At 56.4% G+C, this 25,328-nt stretch overlaps 2 protein-coding genes across 6 annotated transcripts; both read left to right on the forward strand.

Annotated features, from left to right (window-relative positions):
• The first annotated feature begins 47 nt into the window (after positions 1 to 47).
• HNRNPL (heterogeneous nuclear ribonucleoprotein L) lies at positions 48 to 15,493 on the forward strand. Of its 2 annotated transcripts, XM_066570647.1 has the most exons (13): positions 48 to 295; positions 1,048 to 1,166; positions 1,353 to 1,590; positions 2,158 to 2,243; positions 3,195 to 3,291; positions 4,026 to 4,098; positions 8,604 to 8,675; positions 10,368 to 10,663; positions 11,581 to 11,702; positions 13,434 to 13,635; positions 14,301 to 14,358; positions 14,678 to 14,773; positions 15,420 to 15,493. In XM_066570647.1, the coding sequence occupies exons 1-13, from the start codon at positions 59 to 61 to the stop codon at positions 15,476 to 15,478; spliced, it is 1,755 nt and encodes a 584-aa protein (XP_066426744.1). In that variant the 5' UTR covers positions 48 to 58; the 3' UTR covers positions 15,479 to 15,493. The 2 variants fall into 2 exon arrangements, with proteins under 2 accessions (XP_066426744.1, XP_066426745.1); XM_066570648.1 differs by lacking the exons at positions 13,434 to 13,635; positions 14,301 to 14,358; positions 14,678 to 14,773; positions 15,420 to 15,493 and adding an exon at positions 12,349 to 13,427.
• A 1,223-nt stretch (positions 15,494 to 16,716) lies between these two features.
• On the forward strand, positions 16,717 to 23,495 carry ECH1 (enoyl-CoA hydratase 1). Of its 4 annotated transcripts, none has more exons than XM_066570722.1 (11): positions 16,717 to 16,833; positions 17,683 to 17,848; positions 18,624 to 18,712; positions 19,123 to 19,247; positions 19,642 to 19,690; positions 20,510 to 20,574; positions 21,200 to 21,270; positions 21,568 to 21,639; positions 22,238 to 22,388; positions 22,996 to 23,144; positions 23,247 to 23,495. In XM_066570722.1, exons 1-10 carry the CDS (start codon positions 16,800 to 16,802, stop codon positions 23,098 to 23,100), a joined length of 927 nt encoding a protein of 308 aa, XP_066426819.1. In that variant the 5' UTR covers positions 16,717 to 16,799; the 3' UTR covers positions 23,101 to 23,144; positions 23,247 to 23,495. The 4 variants fall into 4 exon arrangements, with proteins under 4 accessions (XP_066426819.1, XP_066426820.1, XP_066426821.1 ...); XM_066570723.1 differs by having other exon boundaries at positions 22,996 to 23,128; positions 23,189 to 23,495; XM_066570724.1 differs by having other exon boundaries at positions 22,996 to 23,093; positions 23,274 to 23,495.
• Positions 23,496 to 25,328: the final 1,833 nt, after the last annotated feature.

Raw genomic sequence — 25,328 nt, forward strand, 5'->3', positions numbered from 1 at the left:
TGACGCGTGGGCGGGCCAATGGGGGCGTGTCGTGGGCGGGACCGCGGAGCGGGGCGCCATGTCGCGGCGGCGGTGGCGCGGCCCTCAGGGTGCTGAAGGTGGCGGACGCGGAGCCGACATGGGGAAGATGGCTACGGGCGGCGGCGGCGGCGGTTCGGGCCGATATTACGGCGGCGGTGGCGGTGGCGAAGGCGGGAGAGCTCCAAAACGCCTGAAAACCGAGAGCGCGGAGGCGCCGCCTCATGGGCCTGGCGGGCCGGGGGGCGCGGGCGGCGGCGCCGGAGCGGGAGGATCGGTGAGAACGGGGGAAAGCGGGAAGGGGGTTTAGTGTGGGCAGCGGGGGCAGAACAGATCCTTAAGGGGGAGAAAAACGCTGTGAGGGGGGTAAATACGGCGGTAGGAGCTGAGGGGGGTAAAAGAGCTCCTGTGAGGGGGCAGAAATGGCGGGAAGGGCTGAGGGGGGTAAAAGAGCTCCTGTGAGGGGGCAGAAATTTGAGAGAAGGGCTGAGGGGGCTTACGAGACCCTCATGAAAGGTTAAAGAGGGAAGGAGAAGCTGAGGGGGGAAAAGAGGTTTCTGTGAGGGGAGAGAATGTGGGGAGGGAAGTTCTGAGGGGACAAACATGGTGGGAAGGGCTGAGGGGGGGAAAAGATCCCGTTTGAGGGGTAAATATTGGGGGGTAAATACTGAAGAGAGTAAAAGATTCCCCTTGAGACTGTAAATATTGAGAGGTAAGAAAAAATTTCTTCTGAGGGAGTAAATATTGCGGGGTAAATACTGAGGAGTGCAAAAAGATATTGTTTGAGGAAGTAAATATTGAGGGATAAATATTGGGGGGTAAGTACCGAGGAATGGAAAAAGATGTTTGAGGGGATAAATAGAGCGGGGTAAGTACTGAAGAAGAATAAAAGATTTCTGAGGGGGCAGATATTGAGGGCGGAAATCTTGGGGTAAGTATTGGAGATAAATGTGTGGGCAAAGATTATTTATGAGAGAGTAAATATTAAGGGATAAATTGGCAGCGTCCCCAAACCTTGGCTGTCCCCAGGAGAACTACGAGGACCCGCACAAGACGCCGGCGTCGCCCGTGGTTCACATCCGCGGCCTCATCGACGGCATCGTGGAGGCCGACCTGGTGGAGGCGCTGCAGGAGTTCGGGCCCATCAGGTGGGACACGGGGGGGACGCTGGGGTGGGGACACTGGGGTGGGGACACTGGGGGGACATGGGGAGGACAGAGGAGACAGTGTGCTGGGGACACTGGGGACACCGGGGACAGTGTGCTAGGGACACGGGGGAGGTGGTGACACCATGGCTTGATGCCACCACGCTGACCGCGTCCCCCCTGTCCCAGCTACGTGGTGGTGATGCCGAAGAAGCGCCAGGCCCTGGTGGAGTTCGAGGACATCCTGGGCGCCTGCAACGCCGTCAACTACGCGGCCGACAACCAGATCTACTTCGCTGGGCACCCCGCCTTCGTCAACTACTCCACCAGCCAGAAGATCTCACGGCCAGGGGACAGCGACGACGCGCGCGGCGTCAACAACGTGCTGCTCTTCACCATCCTCAACCCCATCTACTCCATCACCACGGTGAGCGGGGCTGGGGTTTGGGGGTTTATTGGGGTTTTATTGGTGTTTTATTGGGGGTTTATTGGGGTCACCACCAACGTGCTGCTCTTCACCATCCTCAACCCCATCTACTCCATCACCACGGTGAGCGGGGCTGGGGTTTGGGGGTTTATTGGGGTTTTATTGGTGTTTTATTGGGGGTTTATTGGGGTCACCACCAACGTGCTGCTCTTCACCATCCTCAACCCCATCTACTCCATCACCACGGTGGGTTTGGGGTGTCCTAGCTTCATTTTGGGGCTCTCAGATTGGGTTTTTGGCATCCAAGGTGGGTGTTTGGGGTCTTGGGCTGTAGTTTTGGGGTCTCACCTGGGTTTTGGTGTCATGTGTCAGATTTTGGTTTCCCATGTCAGGTTTTGAGGTCCTTAGTGGGTGTTTGGGGTTCTGGGTTGAATTTCTGGGTCTTGGGCTGTATTTTTGGGGTCCCAGATGGGTTTGGGCATCCTAGGCTGTATCTTTGGGTACTGGGCTGTATTTTTGGGGTCCCGTGCGTGTTTTGGGGTGCCCCTGACCCCCCTTTCCCCCCAGGACGTGCTCTACACCATCTGCAACCCCTGCGGGCCGGTGCAGAGGATCGTCATCTTCCGCAAGAACGGCGTGCAGGCCATGGTGGAATATCCCAAACACAGCACCCCAAACCTGCACTGGGGGTTTGGGGGGGTCCCCGAAATCCCAGTGCCCCCCGGAATGGGGATCAGAGGGATCCAAGGTCACCAGAACAGCCCAGGTGGCCCCGCCTGGCTCAGAGCGAGGCTGTCCCTGTGTCCCAGCCCCTCTGGGGTCCCAAAATTCCCCGGATCCCATCGGGAATTCCCTGAATGCAGTCAGGAAATCCCCAAATTCCCTCGGGAATTCCCCCAGTCCCAAATCCCATCGGGAATTCCCTGAATGCAGTCAGGAAATCCCCAGATTCCCTCAGGAATTCCCCCAGTCCCAAATCCCATCGGGAATTCCCCAAATTCCCTCGGGAATTCCCCCAGTCCCAAATCCCATTGGGAATTCCCCGAATTCCATCAGGAAGTGCCCCAGTCCCAAATCCCTTCAGGAATGCCAGGTTCCATCAGGAATTCCCTCAATCCCAGGTTCCTCAGGAATTGCCCCAGTCCCAAATCCCTCGGGAATTGCCCCAATCCCATCAGGAATTGCCCCAGATCCCAATCCCAGTTTGGTTTCCTTGACTGGGCCACGTTTGACTCGGTGCAGAGCGCCCAGCGCGCCAAGGCCTCGCTCAACCCCAGTCCCAAATCCCCTCAGGAATTGCCCCAAATCCATCAGGAATTGCCCCAAATCCCCCGGGAATTGCCCCAATCCCATCAGGAATTGCCCCAGATCCCAATCCCAGTTTGGTTTCCTTGACTGGGCCACGTTTGACTCGGTGCAGAGCGCCCAGCGCGCCAAGGCCTCGCTCAACCCCAGTCCCAAATCCCCTCAGGAATTGCCCCAAATCCCCTCAGGAATTGCCCCAAATCCATCAGGAATTGCCCCAAATCCCCCGGGAATTGCCCCAATCCCATCAGGAATTGCCCCAGATCCCAATCCCAGTTTGGTTTCCTTGACCGGGCCACGTTTGACTCGGTGCAGAGCGCCCAGCGCGCCAAGGCCTCGCTCAACGGCGCCGACATCTACTCGGGGTGCTGCACCCTCAAGATCGAGTACGCCAAGGTGGGCACACCTGGGGATGTACCTGGGGACACCTGGGGACACATGGGAACACACCTGGGGGTACCTGGGGACAGCTGGGGGCACCTGGGGACACACCTGGGCATACCTGAAACACCTGGGACACATGGGGATGTACTTGGGGGCACCTGGGCACAAGTGGGGGCACACCTGAAACACGTGGGGACACCTGGGGACACACGTGGGGGGACCTGGGGACACACCTGGGGGTACCTGGGGACACACCTGGGGGTACCTGGGGGGACACCTGGGCACACTTGGAGGTACCTGGGCACACCTGGGGGTACCTGGGGGCACCTGGGGACACACCTGGGCATACCTGAAACACCTGGGACACATGGGGATGTACTTGGGGGCACCTGGGCACAACTGGGGGCACACCTGAAACACGTGGGGACACCTGGGGACACACCTGGGGGTACCTGGGGACACACCTGGGGGTACCTGGGCCCCCCTGGGACACACCTGGGGGTACCTGGGGGACACACCTGGGGGACACCTGGGCACACTTGGAGGTACCTGGGCACACCTGGGGGTACCTGGGGACACACGTGGGGGTACCTGGGCACACTTGGAGGTACCTGGGCACACCTGGGGGTACCTGGGGACACACGTGGGGGTACCTGGGCACACTTGGAGGTACCTGGGCACACCTGGGGGTACCTGGGCACACCTGGGGGTACCTGGGCAGGTGCCAACCCCCCGTGCCCCCCCAGCCCAGCCGCCTGAACGTGTTCAAGAACGACCAGGACACCTGGGACTACACCAACCCCAACCTGAGCGGGACAGGTACGGCACGGCAGCCTCAGCCTCAGGGAGGGAGGGAGGGCTTGAAACCGGGGAGAATTCCTGGAATTTGGGGGGTTTGGAAAGGGGGGATTTAGCCAGGGGGGTCCTTCCCAAAATTGGGAGGTGCCACCCAAAAAACTCCTGGGGTTTTTCCTAAAATTGGGGGGTTCCAGAGGTCCTTCCAAAATTGGGGGGTCCCTGGAGTCTTTCCCAAAATTGGGAGGTCCCAGGAGTCCTTTCCTAAAATTGTGGGGGATCTTTCCCAAAATCTGGGGGATTTTTCCCAGAATGGGGAGTCCAGTGATCCTTCCCAAACTGGGGAGTCCTCAAAAACTGGGGGGGGCCTTTCCCAAAATTGGGGAGTCCCTGGGATCTTTCCCAAAATTGGGGAATATTTCCCAAAATTGGGGGCTGGGGAGGGGGGGGTTCGTCCTTCGCCGGCTCCGTGCCCATCCCAGGCAGATTCAGCCTCTTCCTCCTCCTCCTCCTCCTCCTCCTCCTCCTCCTCCCGCCCTCACACCACACTGGGGGGGGGGTGCTCAAGCAACCCCCCCAAAACCAAAAATCCAGGAGAAAAAAACACCAGAAAAACCCCAAAAAAACCCAAAATCCAAAAAAAGTCCCCAACACCAGCAGCAGCAGCAGCAGGAGCCCCCGGCGAGGGACGCACGGCCACAGAGCAAGGAATTTGTAGGAATCCTCCCTTTCCCAAGGCACAGTTTGGGGGAAATTTTAGGAATTTCAGCAACATCAGCACAACCCAGGAGCATTTCTTAGGAATTCATTCACTTCCAAGGCACAAAACTCGGTGGTGTTTGGGAATTCTCTCAACATGGACACATCCCAGGAACATTTTTGGTTTTAGGAATTCTGGCACTCCTAAGGCACAGCTCAGGTGGAATTTAGGATTTCAGCAACATCAACACAAACCCAAGAGCATTTCATGGGAATTCTCTCATTTCCAAGGCAAAAAACTTGTGATTTTTAGGATTTCAGCAACATCAACACAAACCCAAGAGCATTTCATGGGAATTCTCTCATTTCCAAGGCACAAACTCAGAGATTTTTGGGAATTCTTTCAGCATCAACACATCCCAAGAACATTTCACGGGAATTCTCTCATTTCCAAGGCACAATTTGGGGCAATTTTAGGAATTTCTGCACAACCCAGGAGCATTTCATAGGAATTCTCCCATTTCCAAGGCACAAAACTCGGTGGTTTTTAGGAATTCTTTCACAATCAGCACAACCCAGGAGCATTTCATGGGAATTTTGGCACTTCCAAGGCACAATTTGGGTGGAATTTAGGAATTCCAGCAACATACCAAGACACAGTCCAAGAACATTCTGATCTTTTTAGGAATTCTCTCATTTCCAAGACACAACCTCAGAGGTTTTTGGGAATTCTTCCAACATCAACACAACCCAGGAGCATTTCATGGCAATTCTCTCATTTCCAAGGCACAGTTTGGGTGAATTTTTAGGAATTCTCTCAACATCAACACAACCCAAGAGCATTTCATGGAAATCTCGGCACTTCCAAGCCGCAGTTTTGGTGGAATTTTAGGATTTCAGCAACATGGACACATCCCAAGAACATTTTTTAGGAATTCTCTCATTTCCAAGACACAAACTCAGAGGTTTTTTGGGAATTCTCTCAACATCAACACAACCCAGGAGCATTTTTTAGGAGTTCTCTCACTTCCAAGGCACAAATCTTGATGGTTTTTAGGATTTCAGCAACATGGACACATCCCAAGAATATTTTTTGGGAATTCTCTCATTTCCAAGGCACAAAACCTGGTGGGTTTTAGGATTTCAGCAACATGGACACAACTCTAAAGCATTTACTGGGAATTCTCTCATTTCCAAGGCACAATTTGGGTGGAATTTAGGATTTCAGCAACATGGACACAACTCAAGAGCATTTCATAGGAATTCTCTCATTTCCAAGGCACAAAACTCAGTTTTTAGGATTTCAGCAACATGGACATAACCCAAGAATGTTTTTTTTAGGAATTCTTTCATTTCCAAGACACAAACTCAGAGGTTTTTGGGAATTCTTCCAACATCAACACAACCCAGGAGCATTTCATGGGAATTCTCTCATTTCCAAGGCACAAATCTTTGATGGTTTTTAGGATTTCAGCAACATGGATGCAACCCAAGAGCGTTTTTAAGAATTCTTTCACTTCCAAGACACAAACCCGGTGCTTTTTAGGATTTCAACAACATCAGCTCACTCCAAGAACAGTTTTTTAGGAATTCTCTCATTTTCCAAGGCACAGTTTGGGTGAGTTTAGGAATTCTCTCAACATCAACACAACCCAAGAGCACTTCATGGGAATTCTCTCATTTCCAAGACACAAAACTCGATGGTTTTTAGGAATTCTCTCATTTCCAAGATACAAAACTCGATGGTTTTTAGGAATTCTCTCATTTCCAAGACTTGATTCTGGTGGGTTTTAGGCATTCTCTCTTTTCCAGGATTCCATTTCAGGGATTTTTAGGAATTCTCTCCCTTCCCAGATAATTTCCTTGGGGTTTTTTTAGGAATTTCCTCACCACACTTGATCTCCCAAGGCCATTTTTGGTGGTTTTTGGAATTCTCTCACTTGGGAGACAAAACCCCAGGGTTTTTAGGAGCTCTTTTCTCCCCCGTGACTCAGTTTCAGGGATTTTAGGAACTCCTCTTCTTCCATTCCTCAGTTTGGTGTTTCCAGGAGTTCTTCTTCATCCCCCACCACAATCTCAGTGGTTTTAGGACCACCCAAGGCCCTTTTTGGTGCTTTCAGGAGCTCTCCTGAGCATCCCCAAGGTGCCGACACCTCCCCAAAACCCCAAACCCACCAGATCTGGGCTCAAAGCCCCAAGGAACATTCCAGAAACACCTTCAAGAACATTTCAGCAACACCTTCAAGAACATTCCAGCAACACCCCAAGGAACATTCCAGAAACACCCCAGGAACATTCCTGGAACACCTCCAGGAATGTTCCAAGGACACCCCCAGGAGCATTCCCGGAACACCCCAAGAACATTCCAGCAATACCCCAAAAACACCCCAGGAAACGTTCCAGCAACACCCCAAAGAACATTCCAGAAACACCCCCAGGAACATTCCTGGAACACCTTCAAGAACATTCCAGCAACACCCCAAGGAACACCGCAAGGAACATTCCAGAAACACCGCAAGGAACATTCCAGAAACACCCCAAGGAACATTCCAGAAACACCCCAAGGAACATTCCTGGAACACCTCCAGGAATGTTCCAAGGACACCCCCAGGAACACCCCCAGGAACATTCCAGCAACACTCCAAAGCGTATTCCAGGAACACCCCAAGAACATTCCAGCAGTACTCCAAAAACACCCCTGGAACATTCCAGGAACATTCCAGAAACACCTTCAGCAACACCCCAAGGAACACTCCAGGACCACCCCAGGAACATTCCAGAACCCCAAGAACACTCCCAGGAATGTTCCAGAAACGTTCCAGGAACATCTAAGGAACATTCCAGAAACACTTCCAAGAACACCCCCCAGGAACATTCCAGAAACACCTCCAGGACCACCCCAGGAACATTGCAAAGAACATTCCAGAAACATTCCAGGAACATTCCAGGAACACCCTCAGGACCACCCCAGGAACATTCCAGAACACCCCACGAGCTCCTCAGGAACATTCCAGAACACTCCAGGAACATTCCAAGAACACCCTCAGGAACATTCCAGAACACTCCAGGACCACTCCAGAACACCCCAGGAGCTCCTCAGGAACATTCCAGAACACTCCAGGAACATTCCAAGAACACTCCAGGAGCTCCTCAGGAACATTCCAGAACACCCCAGGAACACTCCAGAACACTCCAGGAGCTCCTCAGGAACATTCCAGAACACTCCAGGAACACTCCAGAACACCCCAGGAGCTCCTCAGGAACATTCCAGAACACTCCAGGAACATTCCAAGAACACTCCAGGAGCTCCTCAGGAACATTCCAGAACACTCCAGGACCAGCCCCGTGCCCGGGGCAGCCCGGGGTGCCCAGGCCCCGTTTCGGGGCCGTTTCGGGGCCGTTTGGGGCCCTTTGGTGACTCTCGCCCTGTGCCGCAGGGCCCGGGGCGCGCTGGGAGCAGCCGTGGGTAAGAGGAGCCCCCCAGGAGGGGCCCAAAGGACTTTTTTGCCCCCCCAGGATCTGTAAGTAGCCCCTTTTTCTCTCTTCTTGCCCTTTTCCTCCTCTTCTCAACCCAAAACCGTGGCAAAGCTCCAGGAGAGGGGAGGATTTGACCAAAACGTTGAGTTCTGAACCCAATCCTGGCTTCAGTCCTGACCCCCCCCCCATATCCATGTCCCAGTGCCCTGGGTGTTGGGGGGTGGGGGTTTCATTAACATCCCCAATTAACGGTGAGCGCTGTAATTACCATCTCTGTGCTGATTGATGGGTCGGGGGGGGGTACCCAGGTTCTTTGGGGGGGTTGTGACCCCAGCTGTGCCCCCCCCCCCCAGGAGAGCCCGGAGGGAACCCCAACAAGCGGCAGCGGCAGCCGCCCCTGCTGGGCGACCACCCGGCGGAGTACGGTACGGATTTGGGGGGGCTTTGGGGGGCTGGGGGCTCGTTTGGGGGGCGGTTTGGGGGGCTGGGGGCACGGTTAGAGCAGGTTTGGGGGGGCTGGGAGAGGTTTGGGGGGGCTGGGAGAGATTTGGGGGGGCTGGGGTGTGATTAGAGCAGGTTTGGGGGGGCTGGGGGCAGGTTTGGGGGGCTGGGGGCTCATTTGGGGGGGCTGGGGTGTGATTAGAGCAGGTTTGGAGGGGCTGGGAGAGGTTTGGGGGGCTGGGGGCTCATTTGGGGCAGGTCTTGGGGGGGCTAGGGGGAGGTTTGGGGGGGCTGGGAGAAGATTTGGGGGGGGCATTTGGGGGCCTAGGGGGAGGTTTGGGGGGGCTGGGGGGAGGTTTTGGGGGCCTGGGGGCTCATTTGGGGCAGGTTTGGCGGGGCCTTTGGGGGGCTAGGGGGAAGTTTTGGGGGCTGGGGGCTCGTTTGGAGGAGCCTTGGGGGGGTTAGGGGGTGGTTTGGGGGGCTTAGGGGGGCTAGGGGGAGGTTTGGGGGCAGGTTTGGGGGGGCTGGGGCAGGTTTGGGGGTACCTTTGGGGGGCTAGGGGGAGGTTTGGGGGGCTTAGGAGGGGCTGAAGGGAGGTTTGGGGGGGCTGGGGGCTCGTTTGGGGCAGGTTTAGGGGGGCTTAGGGGAGGTTTTGGGGTCTGGGGGTACCTTTGGGGGGATTAGGAGGAGATTAGAGGGGATGGGGGCAGGTTTGGGGGGTTTAGGGGAGGTTTGGGGGGGCTGGGGGCAGATTGGGGGGTCTGGGGTCCTCCTCTGCCCCATTGCTGTGCCCCCTGTCAGGATTTGGGGGTCTCTGGCCCCCCTCATTCTGGGCTGTTCCCTCCCAAGGTGCTCCCCACCGTGGCCACCACCGCAGCAAGGGCTGCAAGCCCCCTCCCCACATTTGGGGTCTCTCTGTTTCGGGGTCTCCTATCACCATGGGGGTCTCTCCCCCATTTCAGGGGTCTCTCTCCCCCATTTCGGGGGGCTCTCTCACCCCATTTAGGGGTCTCTCTCACCCCAATTTGGGGGTCTCTCTCCCCCATTTCAGGTGGTCCCCACGGCGGTCTCCCCATGGCCATAGCACAGCAAGGGCTGCAAGCCCCCTCCCCACATTAAGGATCCTCCTATCACCATGGGGGTCTCTCCCCCCATTTCGGGGGTCTCTCTCCCCCCATTTGGGGTCTCTTTTCCCCCATTTCAGGTGGTCCCCACGGCGGTTACCACCACGGCCATAGCACAGCAAGGGCTGCAAGCCCCCTCCCCACATTTGGGGTCTCCTATCACCATGGGGGTCTCTCCCCCATTTCGGGGGTCTCTCTCCCCCCATTTAGGGTCTCTCTCCCCCCATTTCAGGGGTCTCTTTTCCCCCGTTTCAGGTGGTCCCCACGGTGGTTACCATCACGGCCATACCATGACGAGGGCTGCAAGCCCCCTCCCCACATTTCGGGGGTCTCTCCCCCAGTTCGGGGGTCTCACCCCAGGTTTCCCCCCCATTTCAGGTGGTCCCCACGGCGGTTACCACCACGGCCATAGCACAGCAAGGGCTGCAAGCCCCCTCCCCACATTTGGGGTCTCCTATCACCATGGGGGTCTCTCCCCCATTTCGGGGGTCTCTCTCCCCCCATTTCAGGGGTCTCTCTCCCCCCATTTAGGGTCTCTCTCCCCCGTTTCAGGTGGTCCCCACGGCGGTTACCACCACGGCCACTACCACCACGACGAGGGCTACGGGCCCCCTCCCCCCCATTACGAGGGGCGGCGCATGGGCCCTCCCCCGGTGGGGGGGGGGCACCGGAGGGGTCCCGGCCGTTACGGGCCCCAGTACGGGCACCCCCCCCCGCCCCCGCCGCCGCCCCCCGACTACGGCCCCCACGCCGACTCGCCCGTGCTCATGGTGTACGGGCTGGACCAGGCCAAGATGAACTGCGACAGGGTGTTCAACGTCTTCTGCCTCTACGGCAACGTGGAGAAGGTGGGCAGGGGTCCCAGAGGGGGTCCTCAGTGGGATTTGGGGGGTTTTGTGGGGATTTGGGGGCGATTTGGGGGCGCTGGACCAGGCCAAGATGAACTGCGACAGGGTCTTCAACGTCTTCTGCCTCTACGGCAACGTGGAGAAGGTGGGCAGGGGTCCCTGAGGGGGTCCTCAGTGCGATTTGGGGGGTTTTGAGGGGATTTGGGGGGGTTTTGTGGGGGTTTTAGGGCGGTTTAGGGGGGATTTGGGGGGGCTGGACCAGGCCAAGATGAACTGCGACCGCATCTTCAACGTCTTCTGCCTCTACGGCAACGTGGAGAAGGTGGGCAGGGGTCCCAGAGGGGGTCTGGGGGGTCCCAAAGGGGTCCTGGGGGGTCCTAAAGGGTGTTTGGGGGATCTGCAGTGGGATTTGGGGGGGCTGGACCAGGCCGAGGTGAGCTGTGACAGGTTTGGGGGGTCCTCAGTGGGGTTTGGGATTCCTGCAGGAGATCCCTTGTCTGTCCCTCTCCCTGTCCCTGTCCCTCACCTGTCCCTGTCCCTGTCCCTCACCTGTCCCTCACCTGTCCCACTGTCCCTCACCTGTCCCTCCCCTGTCCCACTGTCCCTCCCCTGTCCCGTGTCACACATGTCACATGTCCCATGTCCCACGTGTGCAGGTGAAGTTCATGAAGAGCAAGGCAGGCCTGGCCACTGTCCCTCACCTGTCCCACTGTCCCTCACCTGTCCCTGTGTCCCATCTCACGTGTGTCCCATGTCCCACGTGTGCAGGTGAAGTTCATGAAGAGTAAGGCAGGCCTGGCCACTGTCCCTCACCTGTCCCACTGTCCCTCACCTGTCCCACTGTCCCTCACCTGTCCCACTGTCCCTCCCCTGTCCCGTGTCACACATGTCACGTGTCCTGTGTCCCACGTGTGCAGGTGAAGTTCATGAAGAGCAAGCCGGGCGCGGCCATGGTGGAGATGGCCGATGGCTACGCCGTGGACAGAGCCATCACCCACCTCAACAACAACTTCATGTTCGGCCAGAAGCTCAACGTCTGGTGGGCATTTCGGGGCGTTTGGGGGCATTTCGGGGCATTTTGGGGCAATTTGGGGTGTTTGGGGTCATTTTGGGGGGCTCCTGATTGATTTTGGGGGGGGTTTTGGGGGCTCCCTGTGTGATTTTTAGAGGGTCCCAACCCCATCTCTGCCATCACCCACCTCAACAACTTCATGTTCGGCCAGAAACTCAACGGCTGGTGGGCGTTTTGGGGCAATTTGGGGCAATTTGGGGCATTTTGGGGTGTTTGGGGTCATTTTGGGGGGTCCCTGTGTGAGTTTGGGGGGGGATTTTGGGGGGTCCCAACCCCATCTCTGCCATCGCCCACCTCAACAACTTCATGTTCGGCCAGAAACTCAACGGCTGGTGGGCATTTTGGGGCGTTTTGGGGCAATTTGGGGAATTCTTGGGGATCCCTGGGGAGTCCCTGAGTGATTTTGGGGGGACCCTGAGTCATTTTTGGGGTTTGTAGTGATTTTTGGGGTGGATTTTCAGGGGGTTTTGCAGTGGATTTTTGGGGTTTTCTGACCTGCTTTTTCCCACAGAGATTGTTGGGGTGGATTTTGGTGATTTTTGGGGTTTTCTGACCCATTTTTTCACCGTTTTTTCCCATTTTTTCCTGTTTTTCCCCCATTTTCCCCCTGCAGTGTCTCCAAGCAGCAGCCATTATGCCGGGCCAGTCCTACGGGCTGGAGGACGGCTCCTGTGGGGTTCACTGGGATTTTTGGGGTGGATTCTGATGATTTTTGGGGCGGATTTTGGTGATTTTTAGGGTGGATTCTGATGATTTTTGGGGCGGATTTTGGTGATTTTTGGGGTGGATTCTGATGATTTTTGGGGTGGATTTTGAGGATTTTGGGGGTTTTCTGACCCGTTTTTTCACCGTTTTTCCCCATTTTTTCACCGTTTTTTCACCGTTCTTTCCCTTTTTTTCACCGTTTTTCCCCGTTTTTTCACCGTTTCCCCCCATTTTCCCCCTGCAGTGTCTCCAAGCAGCAGCCATCATGCCGGGCCAGTCCTACGGGCTGGAGGACGGCTCCTGTGGGGTTCACTGGGATTTTTGGGGTGGATTCTGATGATTTTTGGGGCGGATTTTGGTGATTTTTAGGGTGGATTCTGATGATTTTTGGGGCGGATTTTGGTGATTTTTGGGGTGGATTCTGATGATTTTTGGGGTGGATTTTGAGGATTTTGGGGGTTTTCTGACCCGTTTTTTCACCGTTTTTCCCCATTTTTTCACCGTTTTTTCACCGTTCTTTCCCTTTTTTTCACCGTTTTTCCCCGTTTTTTCACCGTTTCCCCCCATTTTCCCCCTGCAGTGTCTCCAAGCAGCAGCCATCATGCCGGGCCAGTCCTACGGGCTGGAGGACGGCTCCTGTGGGGTTCACTGGGATTTTTGGGGTGGATTCTGATGATTTTTGGGGCGGATTTTGGTGATTTTTAGGGTGGATTCTGATGATTTTTGGGGCGGATTTTGGTGATTTTTAGAGTGGATTCTGATGATTTTTGGGGTGGATTCTGATGATTTTTGGGGTGGATTTTGAGGATTTTGGGGGTTTTCTGACCCGTTTTTTCACCGTTCTTTCCCATTTTTTCACCGTTTTTCCCCATTTTTTCACCGTTCTTTCCCATTTTTTCACCGTTTTTCCCCATTTTTTCACCGTTCTTTCCCATTTTTTCACCGTTCTTTCCCGTTTTTTCACCGTTTTCCCCCATTTTTTCCCCTCCCCAGTGTCTCCAAGCAGCACGCCATCATGCCGGGCCAGTCCTACGGGCTGGAGGACGGCTCCTGCAGCTACAAGGATTTCAGCGGCTCGCGCAACAATCGCTTCTCCACGCCCGAGCAGGCGGCCAAGAACCGCATCCAGCACCCCAGCAACGTCCTGCACTTCTTCAACGCGCCCCTCGACGTCACCGAGGACAACTTCTACGAGGTCCGGCCGCCCTTCGGCCTCGGCGTCATCCTCGCCCAAGTTTCCATCCCCGTCCTCCTCCTCTGCCTCCTCCTCTTGGTCCTTCTCTTCCTCCTCCTCTTCGCCATCCCTGTCCCTGAGCCTCGACATCGTCCCCGGCCTGAGCCCCCAAAAACCCCCCAAAATCCCATCCTGACCACCCCAAAAATCCACAAAGCCCCAATCCAAAACCCCCAAACCCCTCCCGACCTCCTCAAAAACCCCCAAACCCCCCCAAAAACCCCCAAACTCCAATCCTGGACCCCCAAAAATCCACAAACCCCTCCTGACCAGCCCAAAAACCCCCAAACCCCTCCCGACCCCCCCAAAAATCCACAAACACCTCCTGACCACCCCAAAAACCCCCAACTCCCTTCCTGACCACCCCAAAAACCCCCAAACCCCCCCAAAAATCCCCAAACTCTAATCCTGAACACCCCCAAAACCCCCAAACCCCTCCTGGCCCCAAGCCCCCCAAACCCCTTCCCCATCACCCAAATCTCCCCCAAACCCCTTCCCAGATCCCCCAAATCTCCCTCAAACCCCTCCCAAGCCCCCCAGGGCCCCCAAATCCCCCCCAAAAACCTTCCCAAGTCCCCCCAGACCCCCCTGACCCCTTTGTGCCCCCTCCCCGCTTTTCCCCCCAGATCTGTGACGAGCTCGGGGTCAAGCGCCCGTCCTCGGTCAAGGTGTTCTCTGGCAAGAGTGAGTGGGGGGATTGGGGGGATTTGGGGGGGATTTGGGGGGTCAGGGTGGGGTTTGGGGGGATTCAGGGAGTGGGGAAGGGGCTTGGGGGGATTTGGGGGGTGAGGAAGGGGCTTGGGGGGATCGGGGGGATTTGGGGGAGTCGGGGGGGATTTGGGGGTCAGGGGGGGATTTGGGTTCTTGGGGGGGGGTCAGGAAGGACCCGTGACCCCTGGGTGACCCCTGGGTGACCCCTGGGTGACCCTGGGTGACCCCTGGGTGACCCCGTGTGACCCTGGGTGACCCCGTGTGACCCTGTGTGACCCCTGTGTGACCCCAGGCGAGCGCAGCTCCTCGGGGCTGCTCGAGTGGGACTCCAAGAGCGACGCCCTGGAGACGCTCGGGTTCCTCAACCACTTCCAGATGAAGAACCCCAGTGAGTGCCGGGCCCTCGGCCTCATCCTCATCATCCTCTGCCTCTGCCTCTGCCTCATCCTCTGCCTCATCCTCATCCTCTGCCTCATCCTCATCATCCTCTGCCTCTGCCTCTGCCTTGTCCTCATCCTCTGCCTCTGCCTCATCCTCATTCTCTGCCTCATCCTCATCCTCATCTTCATCCTCTGCCTCATCCTCATCCTCTGCCTTGTCCTCATCCTCATCCTCACCTTCATCCTCATCCTCATCCTCTGCCTCGTCCTCCCAGCCCCCTCCCCATCCTGCCCTTCATCCTCCTCCTCCTCTTCCTCCTTTTCATTCTCCTCTTCCTCCTCCTCTTCATCCTCACCCTCCTGAGGGGCTGGGGAGGGGGTTTGGGGGGGATTTGGGGGGGGTTTGGGGGGTGAGGAAGGGGCTTGGGGGGTCAGGGGGGGCTGGGGAGGGATCCTGGGGGGTTGGGGAGGGGATTTGGGGGTGGTTTGGAGGCATTTGGGGGGTGAGGAGGGGGCTTGGGGGGGTTTGGGGGGTCCTGGGGTTTGGGGAGGGGTCCTGGGGGGAATTTTGGGGTTGTTTTGGGGAGTCAGGGGAGGATTTGGGGTTCCTGGGGGTCCCACGCCCCCCTGACCCCCCATTTCTGTCCCCCCCAGATGGGCCCTACCCCTACACGCTCAAGCTCTGCTTCTCCACGGCCCAGCACGCCTCATAAGGGACCCCAAAATCAACCTGGGGACCCCAAAATCAACCCCGGGGACCCCCAAAATCAACCCGGGGACCCCCAGGATCAGCCCAGGGACCCCCAGGATCCCCCCAGGGACCCCCAAGATCAGCTCTGGGAGCCCACAGGGACCCTGGGATCCCCCTGGGGACCCTCTGGGACCCCCCTGGAGATCCCCAGGATTTGCCCTGGACCCCCAAGATCTCCCCAGGGACCCCCTGGATCCCCCCAGGGACCCCCAAGATCTCCCCATGGAACCCGAATGGACCCTGGGACCCCCCTGGGGACCCCCAAAATCAGCCCTGGACCCCCCCTGGACCCCCATGACCCCTCTGGGACCCCCGGGATCAGCCCTGGATCCCCTTGGGACCCCCAAAGATCTCCCCAGGGACCCCCAGGATCACCCCTGGGACCCTCAAAAATCCCCTTGGGACCCCCCCCCGGATCCCCCATAGCCCCCCCAGGGCCCCCCCATTTTTTTTTTAAGGCTGAGGGGGTGCAGCCCCCCCCCCTCCCCCCCCATTTTTAAGGAGAAGGGGTCGGAGCCCCCCCAAAATCCCCCCCAATAAAGTTCTTGTTTGGGAAACAAAAACACCGAGAATTTGTGGGGTTTGGGGAGAATTTGGGATTTTCGGGATGATTTTGGGGGTTTCGAGGTTTCTTCGGGGAGAATTTGAGAAGTTTTGGGGATTTTGGAATTTTTTTTTTTTGGGTGGGGGATTTTGGGTGGGATTTGGGAGGTTTGGGCGGGATTTGGAATTTTTGGGAAGATTTTGGGGGGTTCAGGGTTTTGGGGAGGTTTTGGGGAAGATTTTGGGGAGCTTCAGGATCTTTGGGACAATTTTGGGGGGAAATTGGGGGGTTTTGGAGGGTTTGGGATTTTTTTGGACGATTTTGGAGAGGTTTGTGGTGGTTATGGGGTTGGGGGGGATTTGGGAAATTTTGGGGAGGTTTTGGGGCATATGGAATTTTTTGGGGGATGAATTTTGGGGGGTTTTGGGTTTTTTGGGGAGTTTTTGGGGGGGTTTTGGGGTTTTTCGGGGTTTATGGGGTCTGGGGGGAAGCTGGGAGGATTTTGGGGTTCAGAGAGGGTTCGGGGGGAATTTGGGTGCAATTCAGAAACTTTCAGGACAAACTCGAGGTCAACGCTCACTTCCGCCTCCCTACCGCGGCACTTCCGCCTCGTTAGGGCGGCTCCAACAGCACTTCCGCCTCGTTATGACGTCATTTCCTCTCGCCGTGAGGGGGCGCTGCGCCGCCCCGCGCTGCCATTGGCCGCGGGGCCGGAAGCGGGGGGCGGCGAGCGGAGCCAATGGCGGCGGGGGTCGCGCGGCTGCTGCGCGCACGTGAGTGGGGGAGGGGCGGCCCCCGTTCGTCCCCAGGGACCCCCGCGTGACCTTGGCCCCCGTCACGTGACCCCCGGTTTGTTCCCAGTCCGTCCCAGTTCGGTCCCAGTTTGGCCCCAGTGGGTCCCCAGTGGGCCCCAGTAGGTCCAGTTTGTCCCGGTTTGTCCCCAGTTTCCCCCAGTGGGTCCCTGTTTGTCCCCAGTTTATCCCAATTTATCCCCAGTTTATCCCAGTTTCCCCCCAGGACTCCCAGTGGGTCCCAATTTGTCCCCAGTTTGTCCCAGTTCCCATCCCAGCACTCCCAGCCCCTCCGTGTTGTCTCCCAGTCCTTCCCAGTCCCTCCCAGTCCATCCCAGTTCAATCCCATTCCCATCCCAGTCCATCCCAGTCCAATCGCATTCTTGTCCCAGTGCTGTCCTGCTGGGTGACCTCGGTGTCCCCAGTGCCATCCCCATTGCCCCCAGTGCCTCCCAGTCCATCCCAGTGTCCCCAGTTCAATCCCATTCCCATCCCAGTTCAATCCCATTCCCATCCCAGTGTCCCCAGTTCAATCCCATTCCCATCCCAGTGTGTCCCAGTGCTGTCCCAGTGCTGTCCTGCTGGGTGACCTCGGTGTCCCCAGTGCCATCCCCATTGCCCCCAGTGCCTCCCAGTCCATCCCAGTGTCCCCATTTGCGTCCCAGTGCCATCCCAGTGCCATCCCAGTCCATCCCAGTGTCCCCAGTTCAATCCCATTCCCATCCCCAGTGCTCCCAGTCCATCCCAGTGTCCCCAGTTCAATCCCATTCCCATCCCAGTGTGTCCCAGTGCTGTCCCGGTGTCCCCAGTTCAATCCCATTCCCATCCCAGTGTGTCCCAGTGCTGTCCCGGTGTCCCGGCTGGTGTCATCCATGTCCCCGGTGCCGTCCCCCCGGGAGCTGCAGACGCTGCGGGTGACGCAGGAGCGGCCGCAGGTGCTGCACGTGCAGCTGCACCGGCCCAGCAAGCGCAACGCCCTCAACCTGCAGTGCTGGCGGTACTGGGACGGACTGGGAGGGGTTAAAGGGGGACTGGGATGGACTGGAAGGGACTGGGATGGACTGGGACGGACTGGGAGCGACTGGGAGGGGTTAAAGGGGGACTGGGATGGACTGGGAGGGGTTAAAGGGGGACTGGGAGGGACTGGAAGGGACTGGGATGGACTGGGACGGACTGGGAGGGACTGGGAGGGGTTAAATGGGGACTGGGAGGGACTGGGATGGGTTAAAGAGGGACTGGGATGGACTGGAAGGGACTGGGATGGACTGGGACGGACTGGGAGCGACTGGGAGGGGTTAAAGGGGGACTGGGATGGACTGGGAGGGGTTAAAGAGGGACTGGGATGGACTGGGACGGACTGGGAGGGACTGGGAGGGGTTAAATGGGGACTGGGAGGGACTGGGATGGGTTAAAGAGGGACTGGGATGGACTGGAAGGGACTGGGATGGATTAAATGGGGACTGGGATGGAGCTGGGATGGAACTGGGATGGGACTGGGAGGGACTGGAAGGGGTTAAAGAGGGACTGGGATGGACTGGGAGGGACTGGTCTGTACTGGTCCATACTGGTCTGTATGGTGCGCGCTGGTTTTTACCAGTGCTTACTGCTCTGTACTGGTTTATACTGGTGCACACTGGTTTGTACTGGTTTTCACTGGTCTGTGCTGTTCTGTACTGGTCTGTGCTGTTCTGTACTTGTTTTTACTGTTCTGTACTGGTTTTTACTGGTCCGTGCTGGCCCATACTGGTCCATACTGGTGTGTACTGGTGCAGGGAGCTGGTGCAGGCGTTCCAGGACATCTCTGAGGATCCCTCGTGCCGCGCCGTCGTCGTCTCCGGGGCCGGCAGCGCCTTCACCGCCGGTGGGACGGGGGGGCCTGGGGGGCTCTGGGGGGCTCTGGGGGGCTCTGGGGGTCCTGGGGGGTCCAGGGGGCTTTGGGGGTCACAGAGACCCCCAGGACCCCCCAAATTCCCTCCCTGACCCCCCCCAGGGATGGAACTGTCTGACCCAGGCTTGGTTCTGGTCCTGGGGGGTTCTGGGGGGGTCCTGGGGGGTTTTGGGGTGTCCTGGGGGTCTCTGTGACCCCCAGGACCCCCCAAATTCCCGCCCTGGGCTCGGTTCTGGCCCGGCTGCCCCAGGAGGACGCGGCTCGCAGGGCCTGGGCTCTGCGCTGGTTTTGGGGCATTTTGGGGGGTCCTGAGGGGGTTTTGGGGGGTCCTGGGGGTTTTGGGGGGTTCTGGGGGGTCCTGAGGGTCCCTGTGACCCCCCCAGGGATCGACCTGGCCGACCTGGGCTCGGTCCTGGCCCAGCTGCCCCAGGAGGACGCGGCTCGCCGGGCCTGGGCTCTGCGCCGGCGCATCCTGGAGTTCCAGGAGAGCTTCTCGGTCATGGAGAAGGTGGGGACGGGGTGGGGGGGATCCCCGGGACACCCCAAAACCTGGTGGGGCTCCATAAACCTGGGATGACGCCCCACAATCTGCCCTGACACCCCAGAACCTGCCCTGACCCCATAAAGCTGGGCTGAAACCCCAGTGCCTGGTGTGACCCCATAAACCCGGCCTGACCCCACAAAAACCCCTGACCCCACAGAAACCCCACAGTGCCCCAAACCCCTCCTGACCCCACAGAAACCCCACAGTGCCCCAAACCCCTCCTGACCCCACAGAAACCCCACAGTGCCCCAAACCCCTCCTGACCCCACAAAAACCCCACAGTGCCCCAAACCCACCCTGACCCCACAAAAACCCCACAGTGCCCCAAACCCCTCCTGACCCCACAAAAACCCCACAGTGCCCCAAACCTGTGATCGCCGCCGTGCACGGGCCCTGCATCGGAGCCGGTGAGGGAGCAGGGGTGGGATTGGGATGGGATGGGATGGGATTGGGGTCAGAATTGGGATTGGGGTCAGGATTGGAGTTGGGGTTTGGGATGGGATTGGGGTGGGATTGGGGTGGGATTGGGGTGGGATTGGGGTCAGAATTGGGATTGGGGTCAGGATTGGAGTTGGGGTTTGGGATGGGATTGGGGTGGGATTGGGGTGGGATTGGGGTCAGAATTGGGATTGGGGTCAGGATTGGAGTTGGGGTTTGGGATGGGATTGGGGTGGGATTGGGGTGGGATTGGGGTCAGAGTTGGGTTTGGGGTCAGGATTGGAGTTGGGGTTTGGGGTGGGATTGGGGTGGGATTGGGGTCAGAGTTGGGTTTGGGGTTGGGGTCGGGGTTGGGGTCAGGTTTGGGATTGGGGTCTGGGTGGGGTTGGGGTCAGGTTTGGGATGGGGTCGGGGTCGGGGTTGGGGTCAGAGTTTGGGATGGGAACGATGGGGTGGGGGAGTGGGGGGGTCGGGATCAGGATGAAGATGAGGAGGGTGAGGAGGATGAGGATGGGATGATGAGGATGAAGAAGATGAAGACAATGAGGATGGGACAACGATGAGGATGATGATGATAATGACAATGATGAGGATGATGATGATGAGGAGGAGGAGGAGGATGATGATGATGATGATGATGATGACAATGATGAAGAGGATGATGATGATGATGACGATGAGGATAATGATGATGATGATGATAATGATGATATGATGACAATGATGAGGAGGATGATGAGGATGATGATGATGATGACGATGATGACGATGAAGGCTGTCCCCCCCAGGCGTGGATCTGATCTCGGCCTGTGACATTCGCTTCTGCTCCCAGGACGCCTCGTTCCAGGTCAAGGTGGGACACGGGGGGGGCCCCGGGACCCCCTGGATGTCCCCAAAGCCCCTGGGACACCCCCAGTGTCCCCAGTGTCCCCTCAGTGTCCCCCCAGTGTCCCCCCAGTGTCCCCAGTGTCCCCAGTGTCCCCTCAGTGTCCCCCCAGTGTCCCCCCAGTGTCCCCCCAGTGTCCCCAGTGTCCCCAGTGTCCCCTCAGTGTCCCCTCAGTGTCCCCATTGTCCCCTCAGTGTCCCCCCAGTGTCCCCCCAGTGTCCCCCCAGTGTCCCCATTGTCCCCAGTGTCCCCAGTGTCCCCTCAGTGTCCCCCCAGTGTCCCCTCAGTGTCCCCTCAGTGTCCCCTCAGTGTCCCCTCAGTGTCCCCCCAGTGTCCCCTCAGTGTCCCCCCAGTGTCCCCATTGTCCCCTCAGTGTCCCCATTGTCCCCAGTGTCCCCCCAGTGTCCCCCCAGTGTCCCCCCAGTGTCCCCTCAGTGTCCCCAGTGTCCCCCCAGTGTCCCCCCAGTGTCCCCCCAGTGTCCCCTCAGTGTCCCCAGTGTCCCCTCAGTGTCCCCCCAGTGTCCCCCCAGTGTCCCCTCAGTGTCCCCAGTGTCCCCTCAGTGTCCCCTCAGTGTCCCCAATGTCCCCACAGGAGGTGGACATGGGGCTGGCGGCCGACGTGGGGACCCTGCAGCGCCTCCCCAAAATCGTGGGGAGCCAGAGGTGGGTGAGGGGCACCCCCGTGACCCCCCGGTGTCCCCAGTGTCCCCATCGATGTCCCCAGTGATGTCCCCACTGTCCCCAATGCTGTCCCCACTGTCCCCAATGATGTCCCCATTGCTGTCCCCATTGTCCCCATTGCTGTCCCCAGCCTGGTGAACGAGCTGGCCCCAGTGATGTCCCCAATGTCCCCACTGTCCCCAATGCTGTCCCCAATGTCCCCATTGTCCCCAATGCTGTCCCCATTGCTGTCCCCAATGATGTCCCCAATGTCCCCAATGTCCCCACTGCTGTCCCCAGCCTGGTGAACGAGCTGGCTCTCACCGCCCGCGTCATGAGGGCCCCCGAGGCGCTGAGCTGCGGCCTGGTCAGGTGGGAAACGAACCTGGGCACATTTGGGGCATTTTGGGGCATTTTGGGGCAGATTTTTGGGGTGGATTTTGGGGCAGATTTTTGGGGTGGATTTTGGGGAGATTTAGGTGAATTTTTGGTGATTTTTGGGTGAATTTTGGGCTGGATCTTGGTGAATTTTGGATGCATTTTCGGGTGGATTTTGTGAATTTTGGGGGGGATTTTGGGGTGGATTTTAGGGAGATTTGGGGTGGATTTTTGGTGATTTTTTGGGTGAATTTTGGGGTGGATTTTTGGGGTGGATTTTTTGGGATGTATTTTGGGGTACCTGGGTGTATTTTGGGGTGGATTTTGGGGTACCTGGGTGCATTTTGGGGTGGATTTTGGGGTGGATTTCGGGGTTTCTCTGTCCCCAGCCGTGTGCTGCCCAACAAGGAGTGGATTTGGGGTACCTGGGTGTATTTTGGGGTGGATTTTGGGGTGGATTTCGGGGTTCCTCTGTCCCCAGCCGTGTGCTGCCCGACAAGGAGTGGATTTTGGGTACCTGGGTGGATTTTGGGGTGGATTTTGGGGTACCTGGGTGTATTTTGGGGTTAATTTGGTGTTCCTCTGTCCCCAGCCGTGTGCTCCCCGACAAGGAGACGCTGCTGGACGTGGCCTTTGGGGTGGCCTCGGCCATCGCCGCCCGCAGCCCCGTGGCCGTGCAGGGCACCAAAATCAACCTGGTCTACGCGCGGGACCGGCCCGTGAGCGAGGGGCTGCAGCACGTGGTGGGTGGCACCCCAAAAACCCCATTATCACCCCAAAAATCCCTTTAATTACCCCAAAAACCCTGTTATCACCCCAAAAACCCTGTTATCACCCCAAAAATCCTTGTAATTGCCCCAAAATCCCTGTTATCACCCCAAAAACCCCTGTTATCACCCCAAAATCCCTGTAATTACCCCAAAAACCCCTGTTATCACCCCAAAATCCCTGTTATCACCCCAAAATCACCGTCATCACCCCAAAAATCACTGTAATTACCCCAAAATCCCTGTTATCACCCCAAAATCACCGTCATCACCCCAAAATCGGTGTCACCATCCCAAAATCAGAGTCACCTCCCAAGGACAGGGACACCACCCCAAACTACGGCCACCTCCGCCAGGGTCCCCAGTGTCCCCAGTGTCCCTGTCACTGTCCCCAATGTCCCCAGTGTCCCCAGTGTGCCCAGTGATGTCCCCAATGCCCCCAGGCCACCTGGAACATGGCCATGCTGCAGACCGAGGACATCCCCAATGTCCCCAATGTCCCCAGTGTCCCCCAATGTCCCCCAATGTCCCCAGTGTCCCCCAATGTCCCCAGTGTCCCCAGTGATGTCCCCAATGCCCCCAGGCCACCTGGAACATGGCCATGCTCCAGACCGAGGACATCCCCAAGTCGGTGCAGGCGGCCCTGGACAAGAAGGGACCCGAGGACGTCCCCTTTGCCAGGCTCTGATGTCACCCCGGTGCCACCAATGTCCCCAATGTCCCCAATGTCCCCTTTGCCAGGCTCTGATGCCACCCCGGTGCCACCAATGTCCCCCATGTCCCCAATGTCCCCAATGTCCCCTTTGCCAGGCTCTGATGTCACCCCGGTGCCACCAATGTCCCCAATGTCCCCTTTGCCAGGCTCTGATGTCACCCCGGTGCCACCAATGTCCCCAATGTCCCCAATGTCCCCAATGTCCCCTTTGCCAGGCTCTGATGTCACCCCGGTGCCACCAATGTCCCCAATGTCCCCAATGTCCCCCTCTCCACCCACCCCGGTGTCCCCCCGGTGTCCCCTCAGTGTCCCCTCCCCATCTCCGGGGCCACCTCCGTGTCCCCAATAAATTCCTCTGTCCCCTCGTGTCCTTGCCTCGTCACCGAGTGTCCCCAAGGTGCCACCGTGGCTCTGGGCAGAATTCCCAAAGATTTTGGGGGTTTGGGGGTTTTTTTGGGGTTTTTTTTTTGGGGGGTGTCTTGGGGGCTTTTTTGGGTTTGTGGGGTTTTTTTGGAGTTTTTTTGGGGAGATTTTGGGTTTTTTGGGGTTTTTCGGAGGTTTTCTTGAGGGTTTTTTTTAATTTTTGGGGGGATTTTTGGGGGGGGTGTTGGGTTTTTTTTGGAGGTTTTTTGGGGTTTTTGGGGGGAGGTTTGGGATTTTTTGGGGGGAGTTTTTTAGGGGTTTTTTTGGTTGGTTTTTTCCTGGATTTTTGGGGTGGGTTTTGGGGTTTTTTTGGGTTTTTGGGGGTGTTTTGAGGGGGGTTGGGGTTTTGGGTTTTGTTTTTTGGGGTGGTTTTGGGGGACTTTTTTCGGGATTTTTTTGGGTTTTGGGGGTGGTTTATTTTTGGTTTTTTGGGATTTTTTGGGTTTTTTTGGGGTTTTTTTGACACTCAGGGTATCCAAGGCAGGAATTTTGAGAATTCCCAGGGATTTTGAATTCTCAGTTTTCTCCATTTGGTTTTGGGGTCAAAAAAGGGAAATTTGGGGGCGCTTTTACCCCAATTGTTCCAGAATAATAAAATCCCCCCAAAATCCCAAATTTCCCCAGATTCCACCCAAATTTTTGGGCGTTTTCTCCAATTCCGGCGTTAATTAGAGAATGGAGGGGTTAATTAAGAAATGGGGGGGTTAATTGGGGTGGGCGTGGCTTCTCCGCCTTCCCAAAATGAGGAAAATCCCCCCAAAAATCCCAAATTTCCTCAAATTCCACCCAAATTTTGGGGGGCTTTCTCCAACTCCAGGGTTAATTGAGGCCCGGGGGGGTTAATTAACAGCGGGGGGGTTAATTAGGGATGATCCCGGGCCCTTGATTGGTGCTGACAGCCCGGGATAATTTTGTCCCGATAATCGGGATTAGGGGGAGGGGCGGGGGGGGGGGAGGGGCGGGGGGTGGGGGAGGGGAGGGGAGGGAAATTCCTCAAAGGGGCCGAAAATTGGGGAAATTTTTAATTAAAAAATTGGGAGGAGGGGGTTGAGTAAAAAAAATTCAAATTTTGAGTATTAAAAATAGAAGGGAGTTGGATTTTAAAAATCTGATTTTTTATATTAAAAACAGGAAGATTTTCATGAAAAAATCTGATTTTTTAATATAAAAAATAGAGGGATTTAGATTTAAAAATCCAATTTTTTATATTAAAAAATAGATGGGATTTTGATATAAATATCAGGGGGTTTATATTAAAAAATAGAGGGGATTTGGATTTAAAAAATCCAATTTTAATATTATAAAAATAGAGGGAATTTTTATTTAAACAATCTAATTTTTTCTATTAAAAATAAGGGAATTTTGATATAAATATCACATTTTTAATATTAAAAAAGGAGTGATTTTTATATAGTCACAATTTCCCCAAATTTGGGGGCGCTGGAATTTGGGATGGGGGGGGAGAAATCGGGGATTTTGGGGAGGGGGGTGTGGAATAAAATTGGGTTTTAAAATCCAAATCCCCTCTATTTTTATATAAAAATGTGATTTTTTAAAATCAAAATCTCCTCTATTATTCGTTTTAAAAATGTGATATTTATATAAAAATCCGTCTATTTTTAATATAAAAAATCGGATTTTTAAAATCAAAATCCCCTCTATATTTAATGTAAAAAATCGGATTTTTTAAATCAAAATCCCCTCTATTTTTAATATAACAAATCAGATTTTTTAAAAAATAAAAATCTCCTCTATTTTTAATAGAAAAAAAATAGATT

This window comes from Molothrus aeneus, unplaced genomic scaffold (assembly GCF_037042795.1).
Source record: "Molothrus aeneus isolate 106 unplaced genomic scaffold, BPBGC_Maene_1.0 scaffold_30, whole genome shotgun sequence".
NCBI lineage: Eukaryota > Metazoa > Chordata > Aves > Passeriformes > Icteridae > Molothrus > Molothrus aeneus.